The 25,637-nt window shown below is 39.2% G+C and overlaps 1 protein-coding gene across 1 annotated transcript in view; it reads right to left on the bottom strand.

Annotated features, from left to right (window-relative positions):
* Arcn1 (archain 1) overlaps positions 1 to 22,786 on the bottom strand; it is a 33,328-nt gene extending 10,542 nt beyond the window's left edge. Inside the window, exons 1-6 of the mRNA XM_003472653.5 lie at positions 22,621 to 22,786; positions 8,125 to 8,388; positions 7,197 to 7,376; positions 6,859 to 7,064; positions 5,407 to 5,571; positions 2,337 to 2,502 (exon numbers count right to left, since the gene is read on the bottom strand). Of these exons, the coding sequence (XP_003472701.2) occupies positions 2,337 to 2,502; positions 5,407 to 5,571; positions 6,859 to 7,064; positions 7,197 to 7,376; positions 8,125 to 8,388; positions 22,621 to 22,623 (984 nt within the window). The 5' untranslated portion in view covers positions 22,624 to 22,786. The remainder of the gene's footprint in view (positions 1 to 2,336; positions 2,503 to 5,406; positions 5,572 to 6,858; positions 7,065 to 7,196; positions 7,377 to 8,124; positions 8,389 to 22,620) is intronic.
* Between the last annotated feature and the right edge of the window lie 2,851 nt (positions 22,787 to 25,637).

Below are 25,637 nucleotides of genomic sequence, written 5' to 3'. Positions count from 1 at the left end.
ATAACCATGAATTTGAGGCCATCCTGAACTACATATCAAGTCTGTTTAAAAAAAAAAGACCAATAGTCAGGTTCTTTCCAAGAGTAATACAGCAGTGATGGCCTTATATAAGTAGGCAAGGAAAAAATTCTTCAAACTCAGTCCAACTAAGAATAAAGTAGAAACTTTTTTTTTAGTATTTTGGCTTTAGGGGCTGGGGATTTTGCTCAGCGGCATAAATGCCTGCCTGGCAAGTTCGAGGTTGTGAGTTCGATCCCCAGTATCAAAATAAATATCTTGGCTTTTAAGGCAAGAAGTTTACTATGTAGCTCAGGCTGGCCTTGAACTCATAGACCTCCTGCCTCAGCCTCCTAAATGCTGGAATTATAAATATGTGCTACCATGTTCAATTCTAGTCTTTTTTAGAAAAAACTGTGGCACCGCCTATGATACCTGTGAATCCAGTAATTCTGAAAGCTGAGGCAGGAGGACACAAATTCAAGGCCAGTCTGAGCAACTGTGTGAGAACTGTCTCAAAATTAAAAACAGCTGAGATGTAATTCAGTGTGAAAATACTTGCACAGGATATATGAGATTCTGGGTTCCACTTCTAGTAGTGCCACCAAAAAGTAAAAAGTAAAAAAGTCTACTATCGGGAAAACAGAAAAAAAAGTCACTTTTGTATAGCAGTCTATGTATACGGTAACAGCCAGCAAGCAGTTGTTAAATAATATAAGCACTGTTTCCAAAAGACAAGTCAGGGAGGCCAGGTGCACATGTCTGCAATCCCAGCTCTTATGAGGCAGCAACAGAAGGATCACTGTGAGTTCAAAGCCAGCTGAGGCTACAGAGTGAGGTCAAGGTCAGCCTGCATAGTAAAACTGTCTCAAAAAGACTAAATACATCAAGAAATAACAAAAAATAAAGACAAGTCAATACTGATTCTGGGGAAAGGCAAAAAACTCTTCCCTGAAAATGCTTTGTACTTGTGACAGCAGACATTAAGATCAACCATCTAAATGACACCAGAAAAACTAACAAAGATAAAAATGGCTCCAATTCATGTAACAGCTGGAACATACAGATTTTGTAATGATTTTATGAGCTGTTCAAATGTACCACTAGATATTGCCATTTAGTTAATAAGCACTGGTATTTTATAAAGGGTGAAATTTAATATGTTATTAAATCATAAAACCTTCAGTGGGTGTAAGTGCCTGCCTGACATGTGCAAAGTTGTGAGTTTGATCCCCAGTACCAAAACCAAAACAAAACAAAACAAAACAAACAAAAAAAAACGACAGGGGTTTGTGTGTATTTTTTAACAGTGATGAGATTAAATCTAGGGCTTTTCACAGGTTAGGCAAGAGCTTTACAACTAAGATATAACCTCAGCTCTCAAATCTTAGATTTTTTTGTGTGTTTTTATGTTTTTGTAATAATGGGATCAACACTGGAGATGCTCTACCACTGAACTAGATCCCCAATCCTTTTACTTTTTTATTTTAAAACAGATCCTTACTAAATTGCCAAGGGCTTGAATTAGCAATCCTCTTGATTCAGTTTCTCAGGGAACTAGGATTACAGGCATGTGTCATCACACTTGTATCATAACACTTTGGGAAACTCAGGCAGGATGATCACAAATTTGAACCCAGGGCCAGGAATGTAGCTCAGTGGCATAAGCACCTTCTGGCAAGCACAAGATCCTGAGGTTGATTCCCAGTACCACAAAAACAAAAAACAAATAAAAACCAAATATGAACCCAACCTGGCAGTGAGGAAATTTACTAGTGAGACTGTGTCATAAACAAACAATAAAAAAGAGCTGGGAACATTGCTCAGAGCAAAGGCTCCGGGTTCAATCCTCAGTGTTGCAAAAAATAAATTTAAAACAGCTGCTGTCAGTCCATCATTCTCATTAGCTACAATATGTAAAAAGTTAACTTCTTTCCTATGCATCTAGATTTATTGGAATGTTACTAGATATGGTTTTTTTTTTTTTTTTTGGTTTTTTGTTTTTTGAGACAGGGTCTCACTAGTTCAGACTGGCCTGGACAATGTAGCTCAGGCTGGCCTTGAATTGGCAGCAATCCTCTTACCTCAGCCTCCCAAGTGCTGGGATTACAGGCATGCACCACCACGCCCCGCCTATCACTAGCTATATAAATTAAACAATGCTCTATGTTCTGTCATTCAGCTGAGGAACTCCAGTTGAGAGAGATTTTGTCAGGGTGTCAGGGGTACAGCTCAGTGGTAGAGCATTGGCCTCACAGGTGTGAGGCCCTGGGTTCAATTTGCCACACTCAGCCACACACAAAAGGATATACAAGGTAAATAAAAGTCTAAATACACACTTGTAGCTGCACCCCTTTCTTATCTTCATTTTCTACATGAAGACGAATTCGGCCAAATTTGTCATCTGAGATCCTAAGCATGATCATGCCATGCAACTCCATATTCTGTAGTCCTCCGTCTCGTCCACAGGTTAGTGTGATCTTTTCTTCGATCTTCATATGCACACTGTATACAGAAAAAAATTTGTTTATAAGGTAGAAACCAGAATTTTCTTTTCCTAAGGTATAATAGTGATTAGCTATCAACAACTCCTTCAGAGTGCTGATGCATTATACTCTCTCATGCAGTTGTTCTAGAACTTATCCTCTATTCTTACCTGTGAAAACAATAGACCAAGTCATTTACTGAAGAATTTTTTTGAAATGGCAAGTATAGCTGCTTACATGTATAAAGGTATGTCCACACAATTAAGTACTAGACAGCTGTGAGAAAATTTTAACTTTCTATTTGAAAATATCAAACTTAAAAAATAAGAATTACACAAAAAATACACATAGGGATGTCCTTTTATATAAGCACAGTACCATTATAAACTTTACAACTTTACATTAATATTATACTTTATTCGATCTACTGTCTGCCAGTTTTGTCAGTTGATCTAATAAGGTCTTATAGTAGTACAGGATCCAATTTAGAGTAAGTTACTACTTTTTATTTAATTTTTCTTTCTATGGCACTGGGGATTGAACCCAGGGTTTTCCCACTCAACTACATTCAGTCTGTTTCTTAATTTGAGGCAAGATCTTGCTAAATCGCTAAGCTGCCCAGGTTGGACTCAAATTTATAATCATCCTGTCCCAGCCCCCCAGGTACAAGGATTACAGGCATGTGCTACCACACTTGGCTGAGGTTAAGGTATTACATTTAGACAGATGTCACAGCTTTACAGCTTCAAATAAGGAACTTGTCTTTTTTATGGTTTTGGGGACTCTACACTGAGCTACTCCCCAGTCCTCAAATGGGAGACCTGCCTCTAAATTAAGGAAAATGGGATAGACAGAGAGATGAGGAGGAGAGGGAAAGTAGAAAAAATTAAGATGTAATATATATATATGTACCACCTCTTCAGGAGGAATGTAATCATTATGTACTGCAAATAAGTACTCATAAAAAATTTAAAAATTAAACTAAAAAAACAAAAATGAAAAAATGTACCTAGTATGCTGCTTTGTATTTAAAAAAATTAATAGCTCAGAGTGCAAGATTCAGTACTATAAAAAAAAAAGACTTTCACTCACACATTATAAACTATCCATCGGAAAGGATATACACACAAGAAAATTATTTAATATTGGCTTCACAACTAAAACCTTGCATGACTAGGTGGGACATAGAATTTTGTACAGTAATGCATTTAAACCTTTTAATTTTATATTACAGGAATACAGAATAAGGAAAAAAGCAAAAAAGTGCTGCTTTGAGCAATTAAGTATAATCTATCTGTAATCTGTAACAGAACTTTTTTTTGTCTTTTTGTGACAAGGTTTCCCTATCCTTGAACTCACTTTGCAGTCCAGGCTGGCCTCAAACTCAGTGATCCTCCTGACTCAGCCTCCCAAGTGCTGGGACTATAGGGGTGCGCCACCATTCCTGGCTTGTAACAGAATTATTTTTGTCGGGGTGGATGACAGAAGCTACAAAAAATACTTGGTCTCTCACTTCATTTACGCTCTGTATTAATTTAAGTGTCCACAGAAACAAACATTACAATTAAGATCACAAAGGCCTCTAAAAGCAATGCACGTCCTACTTTACTTTCATAAAAGTTTTCTCTATGCTCAAGGGTACCTCAATTAGAAAGAGTCTCCAAGTTCTAAAATGTAACGGTCTTTAACATTTGTTTAAAAATATGAAGCTTCTATCTCACTAAATGCAGCCACTAGGAATAGCATAGGAACTTACAGAATCAAAGACTGTGTACTTCATACAAAATAGGACACATAAAGACTAAACACTATCCTTTCATACACACCCAAAAGAGGTATCATCCCAGACTCATCTTTCACTTGACCTCAACCATCAGACAGAGAAGAAGGCCTGGCTTCAAGCCAGGAAATCTGAGTCATGAATATGTGAACTTGATTATCACTCAAAAATGTTACCACCCAATGCCTCAGTCCTGAGATAGAGATATTGGGCTCAAACATTTAAAAATAAAAATATGTTAATTTGCTACTAAAAATATTTACCTTTTTTCTCTTCTTATAGTTTAATTAGAAAAAGACATTTAAAAAGGTAAAATATAGTGTGGAACTATCAAGATTTAGTCCTGTAATCCAAGTGCATTTTAAGAGACAAACTCAAAAAAATGTCATTTCCATACCTTCTCCCCAAAATGAGACAAGCTACACACTAGAAACGCATATAAGTTATTTCTGGGGGGCTGGGGATTAAAAAAAAAAATAAGTTATTTCTGTTTAATTTAGCAAAGGGGCTGAGGACTAGGAAGTATGAGGTCCTAAATTCATTCCTGGTACTTCTAAAAAATAGTAATAATAATTTAGCCAATATAAGTTCTAAAATTCAAAAATAGATGGCTGAGAACACCCCATTACAGTTAAAGAAAAAGAAAAAACACGTTATGCTATTAACTACAATATGCTCTGAATAAAGTTTTTTTTTTTTTGTACCAGGGATCAAATTTACAACCTCACTATGCCGCTGAGCTGAATCCCCGGCCTGTTTTTTGGTTTTTTTTTTTTTGGTCTTTTTGACATAGGGTCTCACTATGCAGCTCAGCATGGGCTTGAGCTCGCTTTGTAGCCCAAGTTAGTCTTGAACTCAAACTCGCAATGATCCTCCTGGCTCAGCCTCCCAGCGCTTGGATTATAGGCTTGTGCCAGCACACCTGGCAAGTAAACCTTTCAAATTAGCAAAGATTAAAAGGCACAAAAGATGAAGGGGGGACCACAGCTCAGTGGCAGATGATGTGCTTGTGTTTGCCCAAAGCCCTGGGTTTGATCCCCAGCACAAAACGAACACACACTACTACAAAAAGAATTTTTGCAATTGAAATAAAATTTTTAAAAACTTGTATAATCTGTCCTTACCAAAAAAGTCATCCCTTACCTCTCCATATTAATGGGTGGAGCATGAACTTTGGTTGTCTCAGAGGTACGTCTGCCCATATTAGAGGACATGATAGTTTCGCCTTCAGATTTCAGTTTATCCACAAAGTTATCTACTTCTTTTCCTTTGGCTCCAAGTTTCAAAGCCTTGCTGGGGCCTGAAGGCCTGTGTGGAAGAATACAAAATTTTAAAAATTCACAATAAAACAAAATGACCAAAACATTTATCACTGATCCCATTGCAAGGCTTTAAAGAGGAATGTGAAGATAACAAGAGAAAAACCCACGCTTTCTAGTACTGCTGAACAACTAGACGACTGATGGCCTAATAGCAACCTGTCCTTATTCATATATAAGCTTCAGGAAACCAAGATCAAATGTACACTGTCATAGTCACACATGATATGATGAAAACTCTGTACCTTCCATCCAGATAAATATAACTGAACAAAATATAACTGAATAAAATATTCTACATAATTTTATGTAGCTCAGATTCCCCTTGAATATTAAGATTTAAATATCCAAAATCCATCAACAATTAAATATTTCCTCCCTTTCCCAAATGAGGCAACTCCATAGGAAAGTGAGGTCATGATATAATTTGTAAAATTATGTGAAAGGAAAAATACCACATTCAGATATGCATGCTCCCCCTTTTGCAACAGGGCCTCCCTAAAATGCCCAGGCAGGGCTAGTGATTCTCCTGCTTCAGCCTCCCAAGTACTGTAATTATAGATAAACACCACATCTTCCCCTAACCTCCAATTTTTTTTGGCAGGAGGCAGTACTGCAGATTGAACCTGGGTGTCTGTACTGAGCTACATATCCAGTTCTTGAGACAGGATTTCACTAAGTCACTAAAATACCCAGACTGGGCTCCAACTTGCAATCCTGCTACCTCAGCCTCTCAGAGGGCTAGGATGACAAATGTGCAACTAGCACATAAAAAGCTTCCTTAGCTTTTTATTTCCTTTTTTGGTTTATTGAAATAGGGTCTTACTAGAGTTTAGGCTGGCCTTGAACTTGCAGTGATCCTCCTGCCTCAACATCCGAAGTCAAAGATCCATATCACTATGTCTGCCTCCAGATCTTTTTATTTTAAATTGCCCAGGCAAGACTCAAACTTGTGACCCTCCTACCATAGCCTCCCAAGTGGTGGGGTTACCGGCATGTATCACCACAGCTGTCTTGGCCCCACATTTGTTTTTGTTTTTTTTAGTACCAGGGATTGAACTCATGACCTCACATTTACCAGGCAAGTGCCAGAACCACTGAGCTAAATCCCTGGCCTGACCCCACATTTTAAGCAGTCAAATTTATTATCACATCTGACTTTATCAAGTCACTCATTATTTATAGCTTGCCTAGAAATCAGGTGTCACTCCAAAGATCCACACATGCAGCTTTCCTCTGTTATTCTAGGGGTTGCTTGTAAAACACTGGGTTATACCTGGCTGGTGCAGGTGCCACTTTTGGTTTATCAGTTTCAATGATGGTCTCTGTGATCATGGCAGCTGTGCTGCCTCCAGAAACTGCAGAACTACCAAATCCCCCAAATCCTGGTGCTTTTTTGCCCTGTCTCTCTGCATCTCTTCGGGCCTGCTGTAATTCTTTTGCTTTACGCCGCATCTCAGCCTTGGCTTCACGTTCTTGAGTCTGTAGAAAGACACACATGATGTAGCTTTGAGTACAGGCAGTCTACATTAGCAAGTAAAAACAAGAAAATCAATTATTGAAGGATAAGAGAAAGACATTCAAGCTGCCAGTCCCAGGGAAGACCCCATTTACCTCTCTGACTGCTCTGAATACTTTCTCCTCGTGAGAATCCATTTCTGTGAAGGTCCTGATCTGTGCCAGGTTAACATTCTCCCGATATCCCAGGGCAACAATTTCATCAAAAGCAAAAATCAAATCAAAACAGTGCTCAGATATTTCATTCTCTTCTAAGGCTCGACAATATTCAGGAATCTATCCAGACAGCAATGGAAAAGAAGTTTTAGAATTTGTCAGCAGCTATGCCTCTAAGTCTTACTCTAAGCTACATAAATTTCAGTAAAATGAAATTCTCTTTTTTAGCTCGTCCTAGTATGTATGTATATATGTATCTATCTATTTATTTTTGAAAGGTCTCACTATGTAGTTTAGAGTGTCCTTAAATTTACTATGTAGCCCAGGCTGACCTCAAACTTCCAGCAATCCTCCTGATTCAGCCTCCCAAGTGGTGAGAGCACAGGCATGTGCTACCATGCTCAGCTAGTCTTTTAAGCAACACTTTGGCATAAAATCTTTGTGTTTTTGTCTGTATAAGCACAGTGCATGCTAACTCATTGTACCACTGGATTTCCATATCTGTAAGTCTAAAAAATATGAGCAGAACTACGAAAGCAAGTTAGAGTAACTAAAGAAATGGGATATGAAAAAGTAATTCCTGGGAGCTGGAGATTTAGCTCAGTGGCATAAGCACCTGCCTTGCAAGCAGGCAGTTGTGAGTTCGATCCCTATTACCGATTAAAAAAAAAAAGTAATTCCTCTATCCTCCTTCTACATACTTTAGGAGGGTACCCCATTTTGTGTGTCTGCTGAATAAGTAAGCTGAAGCAATAAGCTACAGGGTCTGAAAAGTAACAAGGAATCAGCTCCTTTAAGGAAAAACTAGTTTCATACACAAAAACATGTAAAACATTAAAAGTAGAACACATTACAGAAAGACACTTACCACTCTTGAGAAGAGTCTTAAGGTCTCCAAATCTTCTAAGATGTTGCTGTTTTTGGTAGTGATCAGCACCATGTACAGTTTCTCCATAGGCTGGTAAACATATCTTACACTCTCTGTTTCAACGAATGTATGTTGTTTTCCAGTGTTCATGAGCTTCGGAAAAGCTGCTAATAAGCCCTCAATCCGTGTTCGGGTCATTTCCACAAACTGTCGAGAAACAATAGCCTTTCCTGCTTTTGTGCAGACTGCTGCCGCCAACAGCACCTGGCAGAAACACACACATACAGTAGAAGTACTCAGCAACTACTTCTTCACAACTGTTTTCTTAACATTTCATGATATCTTCCACACACTGACATATTCAGGTATTTACTGACATGACTACTATGGGAATGTTTTTAAACTCCATTGCTTCATTAATTACAGTATAAAATTCATAAGACAAAGGTATATCAGTGGAAACTGAAGTCATTTTTTCCTGTTTCTCAATAACTTACAAAAATTTAGTAAATAAAATTTTTTTCCAAATCTACACATTCACTATTAGTAGGTATGCTATGACTCAGGAATGGGTTGCTCTCTGCTTTGACACACACAAGGACTACCTCAATTTCTCTCTAAAAAGTACAGAGATTTCCAAACAAAACAAGTTGACTGGGCAGATTAAGGTTATATAAGAAGCCAGGCCATGCCTGCCTTGCAAGCAGGCAGTCGTGAGTTCGATCCCAGGTACCGACAAAAAATGAAAAAAAAAGACAATAAATAAATAAATAAATAAAGAAGCCAGGCCATTCACAGACTACAGAGAAAGCGAACAAGACAACAAGAAACAAGTCCCCACCACACATCCATGCTATGCTCGGGCAGCTGAGGGGACAGCCAGATGCCAGCCCCCTTCAGTACACCGGTTGGAAACAAGAACCCTCCCTGTAAGTGACCGGCATCCAGAGAAACACAGGTTGCAATGATAGCTACTGAGGTAAAATACAATTTAATGCTGGTAGTGTTTAGTGTTTCACTGACTTTGCAGGTCTAAAGCCAGTACTCTGATCATCTATTCAAAGGATAATAATATGCAATGTAGCATCTATGAGGGATCTCCTTCCGAAGGTGGTAGCCATTGGTAATTCTCTATCATCTTGTTTTGAAGTCGTACCATTTTCATTGTTTTGTTGAGTTGGGTTTTATTATATCTCATGATACTGGCAGCTATTTCAAGATAACAAGATATATTACAGTAGCCATTTTGGATTTACTCTTACCTTGTTTTGAAGTCCTTTATTGCATTTATTGTTTTGTTTTTATTGGTTCTATTCTGTTCTGTTTTGATTTTTTTTTTTTTTTTTTTTGGTACCTGGGATCGAACTCATGACCTTACGTTTGTCATAGTGGCACTTATGCTGCTAAGCTAAATCCCCAGCCCTTCTGTTTTGATTTTTACTATGTCTAAAGGTATTAACAGCTATTCTGAAGACAACAAGAGGCATTATGGTAACCACTATTGATTTCCTATTGTTTTGAAGTCCTGTCTCACTTCCACTGGTTTGTTTTGATTGGCTTTCTTCTGTTTTATTTTGCTTGGTTTTATTCTCTGTAAAATTTAAAAAATTAAAATTAAAATTAAAAAAAATGAAGTCCTTAACCTTTCCTTTTTACCTAATTTTAAAAATAATAAAGGGTTGCTGACTGAAGGAAAGAAAATTAAGTACAAGAGTGTTAACATCTCTTCAGTGAAGGAATTCAAGCATTCATAAGTACAAATAAATAAATAAATAAAAGACTACACTTTTTTTGTTGTTGTTGTCTTTTTCCTTTTATCGGTACCAGGGATCAAACTCACGACTGCCTGCTTGCAAGGCAGGCGCTTATGCTGCTGAGCTAAATCCCCAGCCCCAAGACTACACATTTAGAAAGCTTTATTTTTTTTTACCGGTACCAGGGATCGAACTCACGACCACCCGCTTGCAAGGCAGGCGCTTATGCCACTGAGCTAAATCCCCAGCCCCACATTTGGGAAGTTTTAAGGCTAAGTTATAACCTCTGAAATATCAAAATCTTACGATTGGACCTCTCAACTTCACAAAAACCTATCACCTATACCTGAGAAGTTTAAAGGAAAAAAAACCTGTTAGTCAATATGAAAAAATATTCTTATAAATATTAATATAGGGGCTGGGGATTTAGCTCAGCGACATAAGCGCCTGCTTTGCAAGCAGGCAGTTGTGAGTTCGATTCCTGGTACCGATAAAAAGGAAAAAGACAAAAAAAAATTAATATAGTTTTATATGAATTACAGGGAAATGCAATGCCTTTACCATTCAAGAATAGGTAACTGAAGGCCAGGCATGGTGGTGCACATCTGTAATCCCAGCACTCGGGAGGCTGAGGCAGGAGGATCTCGGTAAGCTTAAGGCCAGCTTGGGCTACACAGCAAGTTCAAGGCCAGCCTAAACTACATAATGAGACTCTGTCTCAAAAAAAAAGTAATTGGTATTTTCAGGAGAAGCTGGCTGAGGCAAGAGAATTGCTTGAGCCCAGAAAGAATTCAGGTCAGAAAGAATTCTAGGTAACATAGCAAGATTCCAACTCAAAAAAAAAAAAAAAAAAAAAAAAAGAATACAAAACAAAAAGTGCTCATAAATCAGAAATATAATTTAAGTATTATACATTTGCTCTTTAAAAAGATCAAAAACTGTTTTAGACAGAGAAACAGATAACCTAAAAATTACTAGCTGCTTACCCTTAGAGTGGCAAACAAGCTGTCTTAGAAACTTTAAGTCATTTTTTTTGCTTTTAAAAAATGTATCTTTCACCATTACTATTTGAAAGTTTTTAGCACCACCCAGATATGAAGCAAGAAGATATACTGAGGATATAAAAGGATGCCAGAAAAAGTATCCAAATGCAAAACTCATGACCCGAATTTCTCTAAAGAAATTCTTTATTTCATGCCTCTAACTTTAATTAACAGTGTGAGCTAAAGATTTCTTCAAACAAGAACAAAATCACTTATAATGTTTAGCATACAAATAATGACCTTAATCAGGAGAAGCTGATCTAAAATTATCACCAGACTTGAATTTTATTTAGAAGATAAAACTCAAGGGACTTAAGATCTGTTAAAGCCATAGATGGTGGCACATGCCTGTAATCCTGGGACTGAGACATGCCTGGGCCATATAGCAAGTTTAAGGATGATATAAACTCTATAACAAGAGCCTCTCTCTCTCTTTAAAAACAACAAAGAAATTTGTCTTCACATTAATTTGTATCACAGGAGATTCATGTTTCTACCATCTACATATCTGGCAAAAATAAGTTAATTGATTTTTTTTTTTAATGGGGTAGCTGCTTCAGCTCTCATCGGACAAGTAGGATCTCTGTGATGGTTCACTCAAGATTCATATGCCACCTATGTCCAAATATAATGTAGCTTTTTGCGCCAAAATTATTCCTTAGAAAAGAATTGTGCCACAAAAAACACGAACATGAGCTGGATATGGTGGCACATGCCTGTGAAGGAGGCTGAAGCAGAAGGATCACTATAAATTTGAGGCCAGCCTGGACTACATAGTGAGTTTAAGGCCAGCCTGGCCTGCATAGCAAGATCATCACTCAGAACAGAAACCCCCTCAACAAACAAAAACACCAAAAACAAAATGAACGAAACCCATTATGCTAAGAAATCAGAATCAAAAGGCTGGAAATGTAGCTCAATGGTAGAGTACTTACCCAGTAAGTGCTAGATTCAGGGTTTGGTCCCTAGCATTGGAGGAGGGAGAGGAAAGTCAATAAAATCCATGAAGAAGGAATGAGATTACAGTAGTGTTTGCCAGGGCCGAGGACAGAAGAAATAGGAAGTGACTGATAACAGGTAAGGATTTTCTTTTTGGGTATATACAAATTTTACCAGCTTAGAAAATGGTGATAGCAAAGACCCAATCAAAAAATGGGCAACTGAAATAACTAGACACTTCACAGAAGAACTAAAAATGCCTACAAATACATAAAATAATGTACAATATCTCTGGTTATTAGAGAAATACAAATTAAGATAATGCTGAAGCCAGGCACGCTGGTAATTCCAGCGCTAGGGAGACAGGAGGATCACCTGAGACAGGAGGATCATCATGAGTTCAAGGCCAGCCTACATAATAGTGAGTTCAAGGCCAGACTGAACTACATAGTTAGACTGTTTCAAAAACAAATACAAAAACAAACAAACAAAAAATAAAGACACAATTAACAACAATACTTTACTCCAGAAAGAATGGCCACCATCAAGAAATCAACAAAAACAAATGCCGTATAGGCCACGGAAGAAAAGGAACCCTTTTACACTGTTGGTGGGGATTTAAATTAGTGCAACCACTATGGAAATCAGCATGTAGGGTTCTCAAAAAACTAAAAAGAGAAATTTCACTCCATCCAGCCCTCTATTCCTCTTCCATCTATCTTCCTGAAAGAGCTAAAGATACCACATTACAGTGATAAACATATACCCATGTTTACAGCAGCATAATTTATAATAGCTAAATCTTGGGAGTGGCCTACAGTTCCTCAACAGATGAATGAATAAAGAAAAGGAGGCACTTACACACAACGAAGTATTACTCTGTCATAAAAATGGATAAACTTGAGTCATTTGTAGAAAAATGGGGGCTTCTTGAATCCGTAATGTTAAATGAAATAAACCCGACACACAATCTTAAATATCACATGGTTTCTTTTAAACAAGAAACCCAAAATATAAAGACAAAATAAAAGAGATGATAGCAAATAGGGAGACAGATTTCCTACAAGGGGAGACCAAGAGCTGGAGGGGAAGGGAAGGGAGAGGAAGGGGATGGAAAAAAGAATTAAGAGGTATTATATACATGTACCAACTCCCCACAAGAATATAATCATTATGTACACAAATGTAGCAATACAGATTAAAATGGTGATAGAAAAGTCTGTGAATATACTAAAACTGCTTAGTTGTACAGTTACTTTTTTTTTTTCTTTTTCTTTTTTTGATTTTGGAGACAGGGTTTCCTACGGAGTGCAAGATGGCCGTGAACTCACTATGTATGTAGCCCAGGCTGGCCTCAAACTGGAGGCAACCCTCTTGTCTCAGTCTCCCAAGTGCTGGGACACTTCTTTTTTGAGACAGAGTCTCACTACATATTCCAGGCTGGCCTCAAATTCACAGTGATACTCCTGCCTTAGCCCACCAAATGCTGGGATTACAGATTTGTACCACCACACCTGGCTAAAGTTGTACACTGAAATAGCCAAATTTTATGGTATGTAAATTATGTAAGTAGTAATTTAAAGGAATGGAGGGCAAACCCATAGATCAAAAGGCACTTAATTATCACCAAGCATGGTGCCACATGCCTGCAATCCTAGGGCTGGAGAAGCAGAAGGATTGCTGCAAATTCAAGGCCAATTTAGGTTACACAGTGAGGTCAAAAACCTGCCTGACCTACACAGTATGACTCTGTCTCAAAAAAAAAAAAAAAGACTCTTAGTCATATCAACCAATCACAATGTATAAATCATACCTGAACAACAAATGGTTGGTGACATTAAGGAATTACTGATAATTTTAGAAGTAAAAATATATCATGATAATATATGAATTAAAAATATTAATTTATTTCTGTGGTACTGAAGGACTGAAGCCAGGGCCTTCACTCTCAGCTACTTCCCCAACCCCTTTTTTCATTTTATATTTTGAGACAAGGTCTCAGTAAGTTGCCAAACTGCCTGGGCTGGGCTTGAAGTTGCAGTGTTCCTGACTCAGTCTCCCACAGTGCTATGACTGCAGGTATGCGCCACCACACCTGGCTTAAAAAAGTATTTTAAAAATAGGTATTACTAGGGCTAGAGATTTAGCTCAGCAGCAAAAGCATCTGCCTCACAAGCTCTAGGTCGTGAGTTTGATCTCCAGTAACAAAAAAAAAAAAAAAAAAAAAAAAAATCAAAATAGGGATTTCTCACTTTAAGAAAAAAAAGTTGTATGGATCTTGATTCTTCTGCAGTCTCTCATATTAAAGGATTCCCTCAATTTATGTTAAACAAGTAAATACATTGTTAGGCACATTTCCTTCAATACCAAAGTATGTTATTTTTGTATATACTAATAAAAAGTCACCTTGTTGATTGATAATCATAAGAATCAACTTGGGCTGAGAATTTAGCTCAGCGGCATAAGCACCTGCCTTGCAAGCAGGCAGTCATGAGTTCGATCCCTGGTACCAATAAAAACGAAAAAGCCAAAAAAAAAAAAAAAAAAAAATCAACTCACTATTTTATATGCTGGATTATCAGTTAAACATGTTTCTCTAAACAAGTTTGAGACCAGCCTGGCTGGGTTACATACAAAATGAGATCAAGGTCAGCCTGAACTGCATACTGAGACCCTGTCTCAAAGACAAAAAAAAAAAAAAAAAAAAAAAAAAAAAAAAAGACTGTTCACGTGGGCGTGGTAGTGCACACTTGTAATGCCAGCACTGAGGAGGCTGAGGCAAGAGAACTGCCATAAGTTTGAGGGCAGGTTGCAAACACATGGTGAGTTCAAAGGGACCCTGTCTAAAACACAAACAAATAAAAAAAAATGCACAACTCTCCTGTGATGTAGTGGCGCATACCTATAATCCCAGAATTTGGGAGGCTGAGGCAGGAGGATCATTTTTAGTCCAACCCAGGTAACATAGTGAGTTCAAGGCCAGCCTGAGCTATACAGCAGAACTTGGTCTCAAAACAAGTTCTGATAAAGAAAATAAGAAATCGCCTTATACTTGAGATTATTTTACACTGGTTGCTTCTTTCCCAAAGACTAACTGAATTAAAAACTGTGTCCTAGGGGGCCAGGGATTAGTTCAGTGGCATAAGTACCTGCCTGGCAAGCGTGAGGTTATGAGTTCGATCCCTGGTACCAAAAAAAACCCCACCAAAATCCAAAAAAAACCCATGTCCTAAAGTTGCAAAGACCCACGCTGACATATAATTAAAAAAAGAGGGAAGTCAGAAAATCTATACTCTAGTTTTTGTTCTTCTAAATACTTCCTGTCTGACTTTAGGTTACTTAACCTCTCTTGGCCTGTTTTTCTTACAACATGGAGTGCCACCTGATCATCTCATAAACCATTATGAAGGCCAAATGACAATGAAACTGTTAATTCAGAGCACTATAAAATAATTACCATGCATCCACTGAAATAATTTATACCACTTCAAAACAATGGACTTTTACAGTTTCTTCTTTTTGGTTTGCTTTGCTTTTTTCTTTTTATATAGGGTCTTACTATGCAGTTTAGGCTAACCTTAATCTTACTATGTAGTCTAAACTGGCCTCGAACTCATGGCAATCCTTCTGCCTCAGTCTCCCTAATCCTGGGATTATAGGTGTAAGCCACAATGCCTGACTGGACTTTTATTTTTATAGGTTTGCCATTAATATTCAAACAATAGATATTGATACTCTTCCTAAAAAATTTTACACATAACTTCAGAGAATTCACAGGTCCTCTAGAATAGTAATTTTCATATGGCCTATAGAGAATCACTCTATGGCAGTAAGAAATATTATTAAATGGGTGTATATTATAAATGTAATACCCTAGCCAGGCATGATGACTGACCCATGTTGATAATCTCAGCAGTCTGGGAGGCTGAGGCAGGAAGATCTCAAGTTTGAGCCCAGGCTAAGCAACCCAGTGACTTAGTGAGATCTTGTTTCAAAAAATAAACAGGGCTGGAGATGTAACTCAATATGAAGGGCCTGGGTCAGACCTCGTACTGCCAATAAGACAGGTAGATTGGTAGACAGATATAGAACAGATGGGTATATAGCTTCCTACACCCTAAAAGACTGAAGACCACAATCCTGGGAAACTGTGGTCTCCCATGTTAGAAATGTATAAAGTTTGGGTGAGGGGAGGCAAAAAAGAAGTAAAAAAGGATTAAGATATAATATATAAGGGGCTGGGGACTTAGTTCAGCAGCGTAAATTGCCTGCCTTACAAGCATGTGGTCATGAGTTCAATCCCCGGTACCGGTAAAAAAAAAAAAAAAAAGACAAAAAAAGATGTAATATATATATATACATACAAACTCTCCATGACAAATGTGGGGAAATCTTACAAAGTTCTTTTCTTCTTGATTTTCTTTTCTTTTTCTTTTTTTTAAATTGATAACAGGGATTTAACTCCTGACCACGCACTTGCAAGGCAGGCGCCTATGCCACTGAGCTAAGTCCCCAGCCAACTGAACTGATTTTTTGCTTGTTTGTTTCTTTGGTACCAGGGGTCAAACTCACGACCTTGTGCTTGCCTGACAGGCGCTTATGCCACTGAGCTAAATCCCCAGCCTCTTTTCTTCTTACAGAGTTTTAAAAACTGGGTGTGTGGTGTTATATGTCTGCAATCTCAGCACTCAGGAGGATCTTACTGAGTTTAAGGCCAGACCGCACTATATAGTGAGTTCAAAGTTAGCCTGAGCTACAAGAGACACTATCTCAAAAAAACTCAGTAAGTAAAGTTCTAAAGACATAAGTAAAGATACATCAAATGAAACCAGGCATGGTGGCACATGCCTATAATTTCTGCAATCCGGAGGCTGAGGCAGAAGTAACAATGTGTGAGTTTGAGGCCAACCTGGGCTACAAAGTAAGTTCAACGCCACCCTGAACTGCACAGGGAGATCCTGCCTCAAAAAGACCAAAAGGAAAAAAAAAATTACATCAAATATGTATGTACAACAAAACTACAATTCTGCACCTGCAAAAGTACACAATATTTAACATAACTTATCTAATAATAAGCCTATCAGAAACAATGCTTACAAGCTCAAGGGTATCTGAGGGTTCCAGTTGCAATTACAAACACTTCATATCATATAGACAAAATTTAGGTTAAAAACAAAGGCAACATGAACGGGAAATAAAGAACAGAAAGATTTTTTTTTTTTTTTTGTCTTTTTCCTTTTTATCGGTACCAGGGATCGAACCCACGACTGCTTGCTTCCAAGGCAGGTACTTAAGCCGCTGAGCTAAATCCCCAGCCCTGAACAGAAAGATTATGCTGTGGATGAGCAATTTATTCGTTTTGCTTATGGATTACGCAAGTTCTAAGGCTGATTATAAGCATGGAAATCTCTACTTTAGCAATGTTACTGTAAGAATTAAATGAAGACATTATTTTTTTTTTTTATTTTTTTTTGTCTTTTTCCTTTTTATCGGTACCAGGGATCGAACTCACGACTGCCTGCTTGCAAGGCAGGTGCTTATGCCGCTGAGCTAAATCCCCAGCCCCAAATGAAGACATTATTGAACCCCTATTACATACTCACTACATGTTCTATGGGAATTAAAATGAAACAGACTAGCCAGGCAAGGTGGTACATGCTGTAATCTCAGTGCTCAGGAGGCTGAGGTGGGACTGCCACAGATTCAAGGCCAGCTTGGGCTACCTAGTGGGTTCAAGGCCAAGCTGAACAACATAGTGAGACCCTGTCTCAAAAAAAAAAAAAAAAAAAAACCCAAAACCCTAGTGGGTTTTTTAAACAGTCCTAGAGAAATCATCTAACTTTTGGGCCATCAGTTTTTCTGTCAGACTATCAAGGGCTCTTGAAAGTTTTTCTTTTAGGGTTTAACATATCTTTTTTCTTATCTGTAAAAAATTGTTTGTAGTCCAAGCTTTTGGTGCATGCCTATAACCTAGTGCTTGGAAGGCTGAGGCAGGAGGATCTCCGGGATTCTTTTTTGGGGGGGTTCCCGGGGCTCAAACTCATGACCTTGTGCTTGCCGGGTCAGCACCTATGCTGCTAAGCTAAATCCCTATCCCCTCTTTGGGAGATCTAAGCCAGCTTGCGCTACAAAGCCAGACCCTGTCTCCAAAAAGCAAAAAACAACTTTATAGGAATCATGTTTCTTTATTAAAGAAAATTGAAACAGGAAAATTTTGGAGGTAGGTTTGCGGAGGCTTGAATTCACTATGTGGGCAGGCTTGAATTCAGCTGTGGGCAACTTTAGCCTTCTGAGTACTTTCTTAGGTCTACAGTGTATGCTTCCACTCCAGGTTTTTGTTTGTGCTTTATTGTCCCTACTGACACATTCGTAAGTTTGTTGTGAGACCCTGTCTCAAAAAAACCCAAAAACTTCTCTCATTACGTTGAGCTGTCAAATAACTTAATGCATACATGGTTTGAGTACATCATCATTTGTACAGACTTAGTACATACAGTGGACAGTACCTCAAGTGAAAAAAACCTAAAGAATTAAATTTCTTTTTTTTTTCTTTCTTTGAGCCCAATCCGGGCAATTCAGCAAGACTCTATCTCTAAATTTAAAAAATAAATAAACAAAAAGGACTGAGGACCTTTATTTATAAATAAATAAAAAGGACCTGAGTCCACAGATCCCAGATTCAGAATTGCAAAAAGGAAAAAAAAAAAAAACAAAAACAATTCTAAGCATTTGAAAATGTCACAGTAGCTAGGCTTGGTGGCACACTCCTTGTAATCCCAGCACTTGGGAGGCGGAGGGAGGCAAATTGTTCCAAGTTCGAGACCAGCCTAGGCTACAAAGTAAGCCCAAAGCCAGCCTGAACCAAACAGGAGACACTGTCTCAAAAAAGAAAAAAAAATCATAGTAATACTCAATACTTTCACTTTATATTGATTGTTCCACTAGTAATTACTTGAGAACCATATTTTATATTAAGATGAAGCTGCTAAAAGGTATAGTGCTTAACCAAAAGAAATTAAGCAATGGTGGTACAAAAATAACAGGTGGCAATGTAACATACACGTACAATTCTCTAAAAAAAAAAAAAAAAAAATCAGTCTTTCTTAAACCTCAATGCTTCAGGACTCTAGAACTACAGTCACTTTCTCCTTTATAATTCACTGTACTGTTTTATAGACACATACACATATTTTATATATATATATGTATATATATGTTTCACAGTCATATTAAAACTACATCTTTTTTTTTTTTAAATCTTTTTTATTGGTACTGGGGATCGAACTCACGATAGCCTACTTGCAAGGCACGTGCTTATGCCGCTGAGCTAAATCCCCAGCCCCTAAAACTACATCTTACAACTGTCACCAAGTACTATTTTGTCTTTCCTATTTACTTGAACTAATTCTACATAAAATCAGAGGGAAGATTACTATAAAATTTAGGCCACATACAAAAGCTGACGCTTAGGGCCAGGGATTTAGGTCAGCGGCATACACCTCTGCCTGGCAAGCTTGAGGTCATGAGTTCGATTCCCAATACCAAAAAAAAAAAAAAAAAAAAGCTGACACTTAGAAATTAATTTACTCAGAATTGTAAGTCCATTACTTTTCTGTTCTAAAACAAAACCTAAACTACTAAAAGAAAACAAAACCAAAAAAGAAATCATTAGTGGTTACTGCAGTGAGTTTCCTATATAAAGACATAAGTATACGGTAAATTAGTAAAAAATCATTTTCATTCTTGCATATATAACAAAAACATACACAAAAACATAATAGCTGTGCCACAGATACAGCTCAGTGGCATAAGCACCTGCTTGGCAAGTGCGAGATCCGGAGTTCAATTCCCGTACCAAAACCAAAAAAAGAATGTAATAGCTGTGCAGCTGCTGTATTGTGTATAAAAGAGTAAAAAAAATAAGCAACAATAACCCCTAATGGGACCTATAATCACCATGTAGGATCTGAGTTTCTCCTCCATTAGTTGTAGACGAGACACACAAACCTTAGTCTGACTGGGTTTTATAACCACAACTACTCAGGAGGCTGAGGCAAGTGGATCACCAGTTCTAGGCTTGCCTGGACAACTCAGCCCTGTCTAGAAATTAAAAATAAAAAAGATTGGGGATATAACTCAGTGTTAACAGTGTCCCTGATTTAGGCCCTAGCACTACAAAAATACATATACATACATACAAAACCCCTCAAATCTAATTTTCTAATAACTAATGACTTTGGAGAACTGAACTTACTGTGATCATTTATATTTCATGTGACTACCACAACACATTTATTCACTATTTATTCCCAGTAAATAAGAAAACCTAGGTAAAGGCCAGGCGTTTAGCTCAGCAGCACAAGTACCTGCTGGGCAAGTTGCAAGGTTGTAAGTTCAATCCCTGATACCAAAAAATAAAGAAAACCTAGGTACGTAAAAATTTTACAGATGGTTACTATGGTCAGACTTTAATATCAAGTTTATAATGAGTTCAGTAATAAAAACAGCTGACATTAATGGTATCTGACAAGTGTTAAGAAAATAACATGTTCTTTTTCATTGTTTTGCAGAAAATTAGAAAAAAGGTAAAATTGAAAGATGCCTTTCGTAGGGTGTGGTGGCTCACGCCTGTAATCCCAGCACTTGGGAAGCTGTGGCAGGAGGATTGTTTCGAGTTCGAGACCAGCTCGGGCTACAAAGTGAGCTCAAGGCCAGCCTGAGCTGCTAGCGAGACCCTGTCTCAAAAAAAAAAAAAAAAAAAAAAAGAAAGATGCCTTTCTAGCAGGGCAAGTGATTTGAGCACTCAGAAGGCTAATGCAGAAGGACTATGAGTGGAAGGCCAGCACGGCTATGCAGTGAGTTCAAGACCAGCCCAGACTACAATAGCAAGACTCTGTCTCAAAAAACAAGACATAACAATTTTACAATTAAGTGATCATAAACCATTTGTTTCTGCATCTGTTCATTTATATATTTACTAAGATGTAGCAGTTTGGAACATTTTGCATCCACATCAGTGAAACCAAAGAAGCCCAGTATAGTGGTGCACACCTGTAATCCTAGCACTCTAGGATATTGAAACAGGACGATCACAAATTGAGGCACAGCCCAGGCAATTTAGATGTTATCAAAATTTTAAACGTTTTTTAAAAGGGGGAGAGACCTCGGAAGGAACTCTGTGCAAAAGAACTGGCTCGGTGTAGTTCATACACGGGAAGCCTTTAGAGCCCAAGCGAGAATTTCCCAAGGGTTGTCAAGCAGAATGGGCAACGCGGTCTGGGGATTTAGTTCTGGCTCAAGGGCTTGCCTGGTTAAGTGCAAGGTCATGAGTTCGATCCCCAGTACCAAAAACAAAACAAAATACACAAAAAACCAGAACGCAACTGCATGTATGTCTAAGTGTATAGGATTGATAACCATATTACTAAGTTTTTGTTGGATAGTTGAACAGAACCGTTTGCAGCCGCTGTTTGAATCCCCACTTTGTATGTTTCACTTTTGTATCTTGAACAACTATTTGTAAGAGCACAATATGTAATCAACTACTGATTTCTTACTGTTTATTTTTTCTTTGAAAATATGTATTATGGGGCTGGGGATTTAGCTCAGCGGCATAAGCGCCTGCCTTGAAAGCAGGCAGTCGTGAGTTCGATCCCTGGTACCGATAAAAACGAAAAAGACAAAAAAAAAAAAAAATGTATTATTTCTACCCGTTTTGTTTAGTCTTTCTTTAAATAAAATTAAAAAAAAAAAAAAAACCAGAACCGTATTAACACTAATTCTGCCACTTCTTAGTTATACTGGCAGACGCTTTAAATCTAAGTAGCTACTAAGAAAAAAAAGAAAAAAGGAAGAAAATTTCTCAAAAGATTTGAGGCATCCAAGATGCACTAAAAAAATGACTAGCTCCACTGAAATTTTCTTCTACTTTATGACTATCCACAAATCACAGTGATAATTATAGCAAGATTTAGCGGGAGCAGTTCTGGTTTCCCTTATCCTTATGCACATTAATTTTGGCTATCTTTATAACGGAGAAGTACAAGAAGATCATACACTGAAGGCAAGTTAACCCTAGTGTAACACACCCCTTCCTCCTCCTCCTCCTCCCGAGACACCCGATTACCATATGCCACATACACACTCTACTGCACCCTGAAAGTTAGTTCCTGGAAGACGGAAACCTGTGCTCTCTGCAACTCGCTCACGATTTTCTCTGCACACACCGTGTCTACCCCGTCGCGCAAACAGCTCTACGGGGACACTCGGTCGGGGCCAATGAATGAGTGTTAGCAATCACCCCCTCCTTCCAGTGCCTCCATTTCCCTTTCCGAATACACAAGCCGGTAACAGAAGGACGAGGGTCTCCCGAGGCCCGGAGCGGACCCGGAGCCCTGCGGACCCGGAGCCCTGCGGACCCGGAGCGCCAGGGAACGCGCCGGCCATCAGAGCCGAGGGCCCCGCGACACCCACGGCGGGTCCGTCGCAGAGAAACCGGTCCGTGCCCGGGTCCGGCTGGTTGTGGATGGGGTGCGGGTGGACACGACGAGAGGGGCCCGGGCCAGGCCCCGCGGATCTCCCGGGAGCCCGGCCCAGGGCGAGGATGAAAGAAGGAGCCCCGAGACCCGGCGAGGCGCCGGCTGCAGACCCTCGGGGCGGGGCTGCTCGGCGCCAGCGCCAGCACCAGCACCAGGCCGGCCGCGGGCAGAGGAGCCAGCGGGGCCCGGGCCCGGGAGTCCGGGGCCTGGCGCGGGTCTTACCATGGCGAGTGCGGCAGTGGGGCGCTCCCGCTCCACTGGGGCTAGGGCTGGGGTCCGGGGAGGGGGAGCAGCGGCCGCCTTGGACCTGCTTCCCCCGTGACAGGAGCCGCTGTAGCTTCGCCTCTTCCCAAGATGGCGGCCCAGAGCCACGTCTCCAACCGGAAGCAGCGCGGGTCAAAGGGCGGGGGCGGGGCTGGCGGGTGGGAAAGCAGGGGTCGGGGATGCGGTGCCGGGCGGACTGGCGATGTACCGGCGCCTGCCACTGATGGGAACCTCAGCCTCTGTCTTTTCACTGTTCGTCGTCCCCTAAATTGTTTTTTTTTTTTACTCGTTATCTCAGTTTACAAAAAGCACTCTCGCAAACAGCGGTGATGTAAGTAATAAAACAAGATAATGAGTGAATATTTAGAGATTAGGATTCAGACTATATAAAGAATTCTCACAAACTAACAATAAAAAAGACAGCTCGATCTAAAAATGGACAATAGATCTGAATAAGCTTTTATCGAAAAAGATACACAATGGGGCTGGGGATTTAGCTCAGCGGCATAAGCGCCTGCCTGGCAAGTGCGGAGTCACAAGTTCATTTCCTGATACAAAAAGAGAAAAGAAAAAGAAAAGATGCACAAGTGGCAGGTAAGTCCTTTATAAAAATAGTGTAACATCACCAACCATTAGGAAAATCAATACACCCGTGATAACTATCCAGAATCTATAATAATAGTGCTACTCACATTCACTATAGTAATAATACTTTGACAAGAATATGGAGAAATTTGGGCTGGGGATTTAGCTCAGCGGCATAAGCACCTGCCTTGCAAGCAGGCGGTCGTGGGTTGGATCCCTGGTACCGATAAAAAGATAAAAAAAAAAGATTAAAAATTACAGAAAAGAATATGGAGAAATTAGGGGCTGGAGATTTGGCCCAGTGGCATAAGCGCCTGCCTAGCAGTCACAAGGTCATGAGTTCGATCCCTGGTATCAAAAAAAAAAAAAGAATATGGAGAAACTAGAAACCTCATAAATTGCTGATGAGAATGTAAAATAGTCCAGCCACTTTTCTGGAAAACAGTTTTTCAGTTCCTCAAAAATTAAACCTAAAGTTAACATATGACTCAGCATACACTATTAGTAGGTACCTACTCAAGACAATTGAAAATAAATGTCAGCACAAACCACATCATGGCTGTACCCCTAGAATCTCTGGAAGCTGAGACAGGAGGATCATACCGTTGAGACCAACCTGAACAATTTAACAAGATTCTGTCTCAAAATTAAAAAACAAGACAAAAGAAGAATTGGGTTAGGATATAGGTTAGTGCGAAGACCCTAGGTTTTATCCTCGACAAATGTGTGTATGTGCAAAAATGTATTCTCCAACGTTCACAGCAGCATTATTTATAATGGACAAAAATGAAGTAATCCAAGCAAATCCATTAACAGAATAATGGACAAACACAATATAGTATAGTCACTTTCTGTGCAGCCCAGACAGGAGTCCGTACAGCGTTGTTCTTGATTCCCATGTAACTTAACAGGGAACTTTCATAATGTCCGGAGCCCTTGATGTCCTGCAAGTGAAGGAGGAGGACGTTCTCAAATTCCTTGCTGCAGGAATCCACTTAGGTGGCAACAACAAAAACAGAGCCATGAAATTGAATATTACTATTATAAGGGGCTGGGGATTTAGCTCAGCGGCATAAGCGCCTGCCTTGCAAGCAGGCAGTTGTGAGTTTAATCCCTGGTACCGACAAAAAGGAAAAAGACAAAAAAAAAAAAAAAAAGAAAAGAATATTACTATTTTGGTGCCGGGTACTGAAGTCACGACCTTGAGCTTGCCAGACAGGTGCTTGTGTCACTGAGCTAAAGCCCCAGCCTGAAATTGAAGTTGAATATTATTTAGTCAGAAAAAGAAATAAAGTACTGACATAGACCACAACCTGGATTAACCATGCTAGGTATTAAAATATGTTAGATAAAAAAAGCCAGATGCAAAATGACACATCTCCTATGGCCCACTTACATGAAATGTCCAGAATAGGCAAATCCTTACAAATAAAAAGGAGATTAGTGAGTTCATGGGATTAGAACTGGCTGGTACTGGTTGTGAGATTTATTTTTTTGAGTAAACAAACTGTTCTGAAAGTAGACAGAAGAAAATATTCTGAAAACCACTGAACCGTATACTTTAAGAGAGTGCTTTGTTTTGTTTTACAGTACTGAGATCGAATCTAGGGCCTTCATAGCAAGCTGCGTCCCACCTCCCCACCTCTTTTTTTTTTTTTTGTCTTTTTCTTTTTTATCGGTACCAGGGTTTGAACTCACGACCACACACTTGCAAGGCAGGTGCTTATTCCGTTGAGCTAAATCCCCAGCCCCCTCTTTTTATTTTTTGAGACAGGGTCTCACTAAATTACCACACTGGCTTCTAACTTGAAATCCTCCTGCATCAGCTTTACTGAGTGCTGGGATTGCAGGTGTGCGGCATCACACCCAGCTAAAAGCAAGAATTTTTAATGGCTTATAAGTTACATGTTTAAAACCCAGGTGACAAATACAAGCCCAGCCGGGGCAACTTAGGGACTTAGTGAGACCCTGTCTCACGGCAAAAAATAAAGGGGTTGAAGGTAGAGCTCAATGCCAAAACCCTGAGTTCAGTCCCCACACTAGAAGCCAAAGAAGACAAAACAGAACAAACAACCAAAAGCATGCAAGGCTGGTGACACAGCTCCGAGCCAGCGCTTGCCTGGTGTGCTCCGGCCCTAGGTACAACACTCAAACTGTAAACAAACCATTGTCCTAGGGGCAGACAGCTCACCTTACCATGTCACTGTTTTTGCTGAAAACACAGCTCTTAGCGATCTTAAACCCTGCACCAAATTTAGTGTAACAAAAGGCAGGATAAGAAAATGCGGTTTACTGGGCAGAAAAGATGGAAAAGGAGGAGGAGAGAGGTGGTAGGGACCATCAGAGCTGAAAACCCAAGAGTTTTTGTTCGTGTTTTAATTTTTTAAAAT

This window comes from Cavia porcellus, unplaced genomic scaffold, assembly GCF_034190915.1.
Source record: "Cavia porcellus strain 051 isolate PalLab524CR breed Dunkin Hartley unplaced genomic scaffold, mCavPor4.1 scaffold_9, whole genome shotgun sequence".
NCBI classification, from domain to species: Eukaryota; Metazoa; Chordata; class Mammalia; order Rodentia; family Caviidae; genus Cavia; species Cavia porcellus.
The sequence above is the reverse complement of the archived record's forward strand: the minus strand, read 5'-3'. Positions and strand labels throughout refer to the sequence as shown.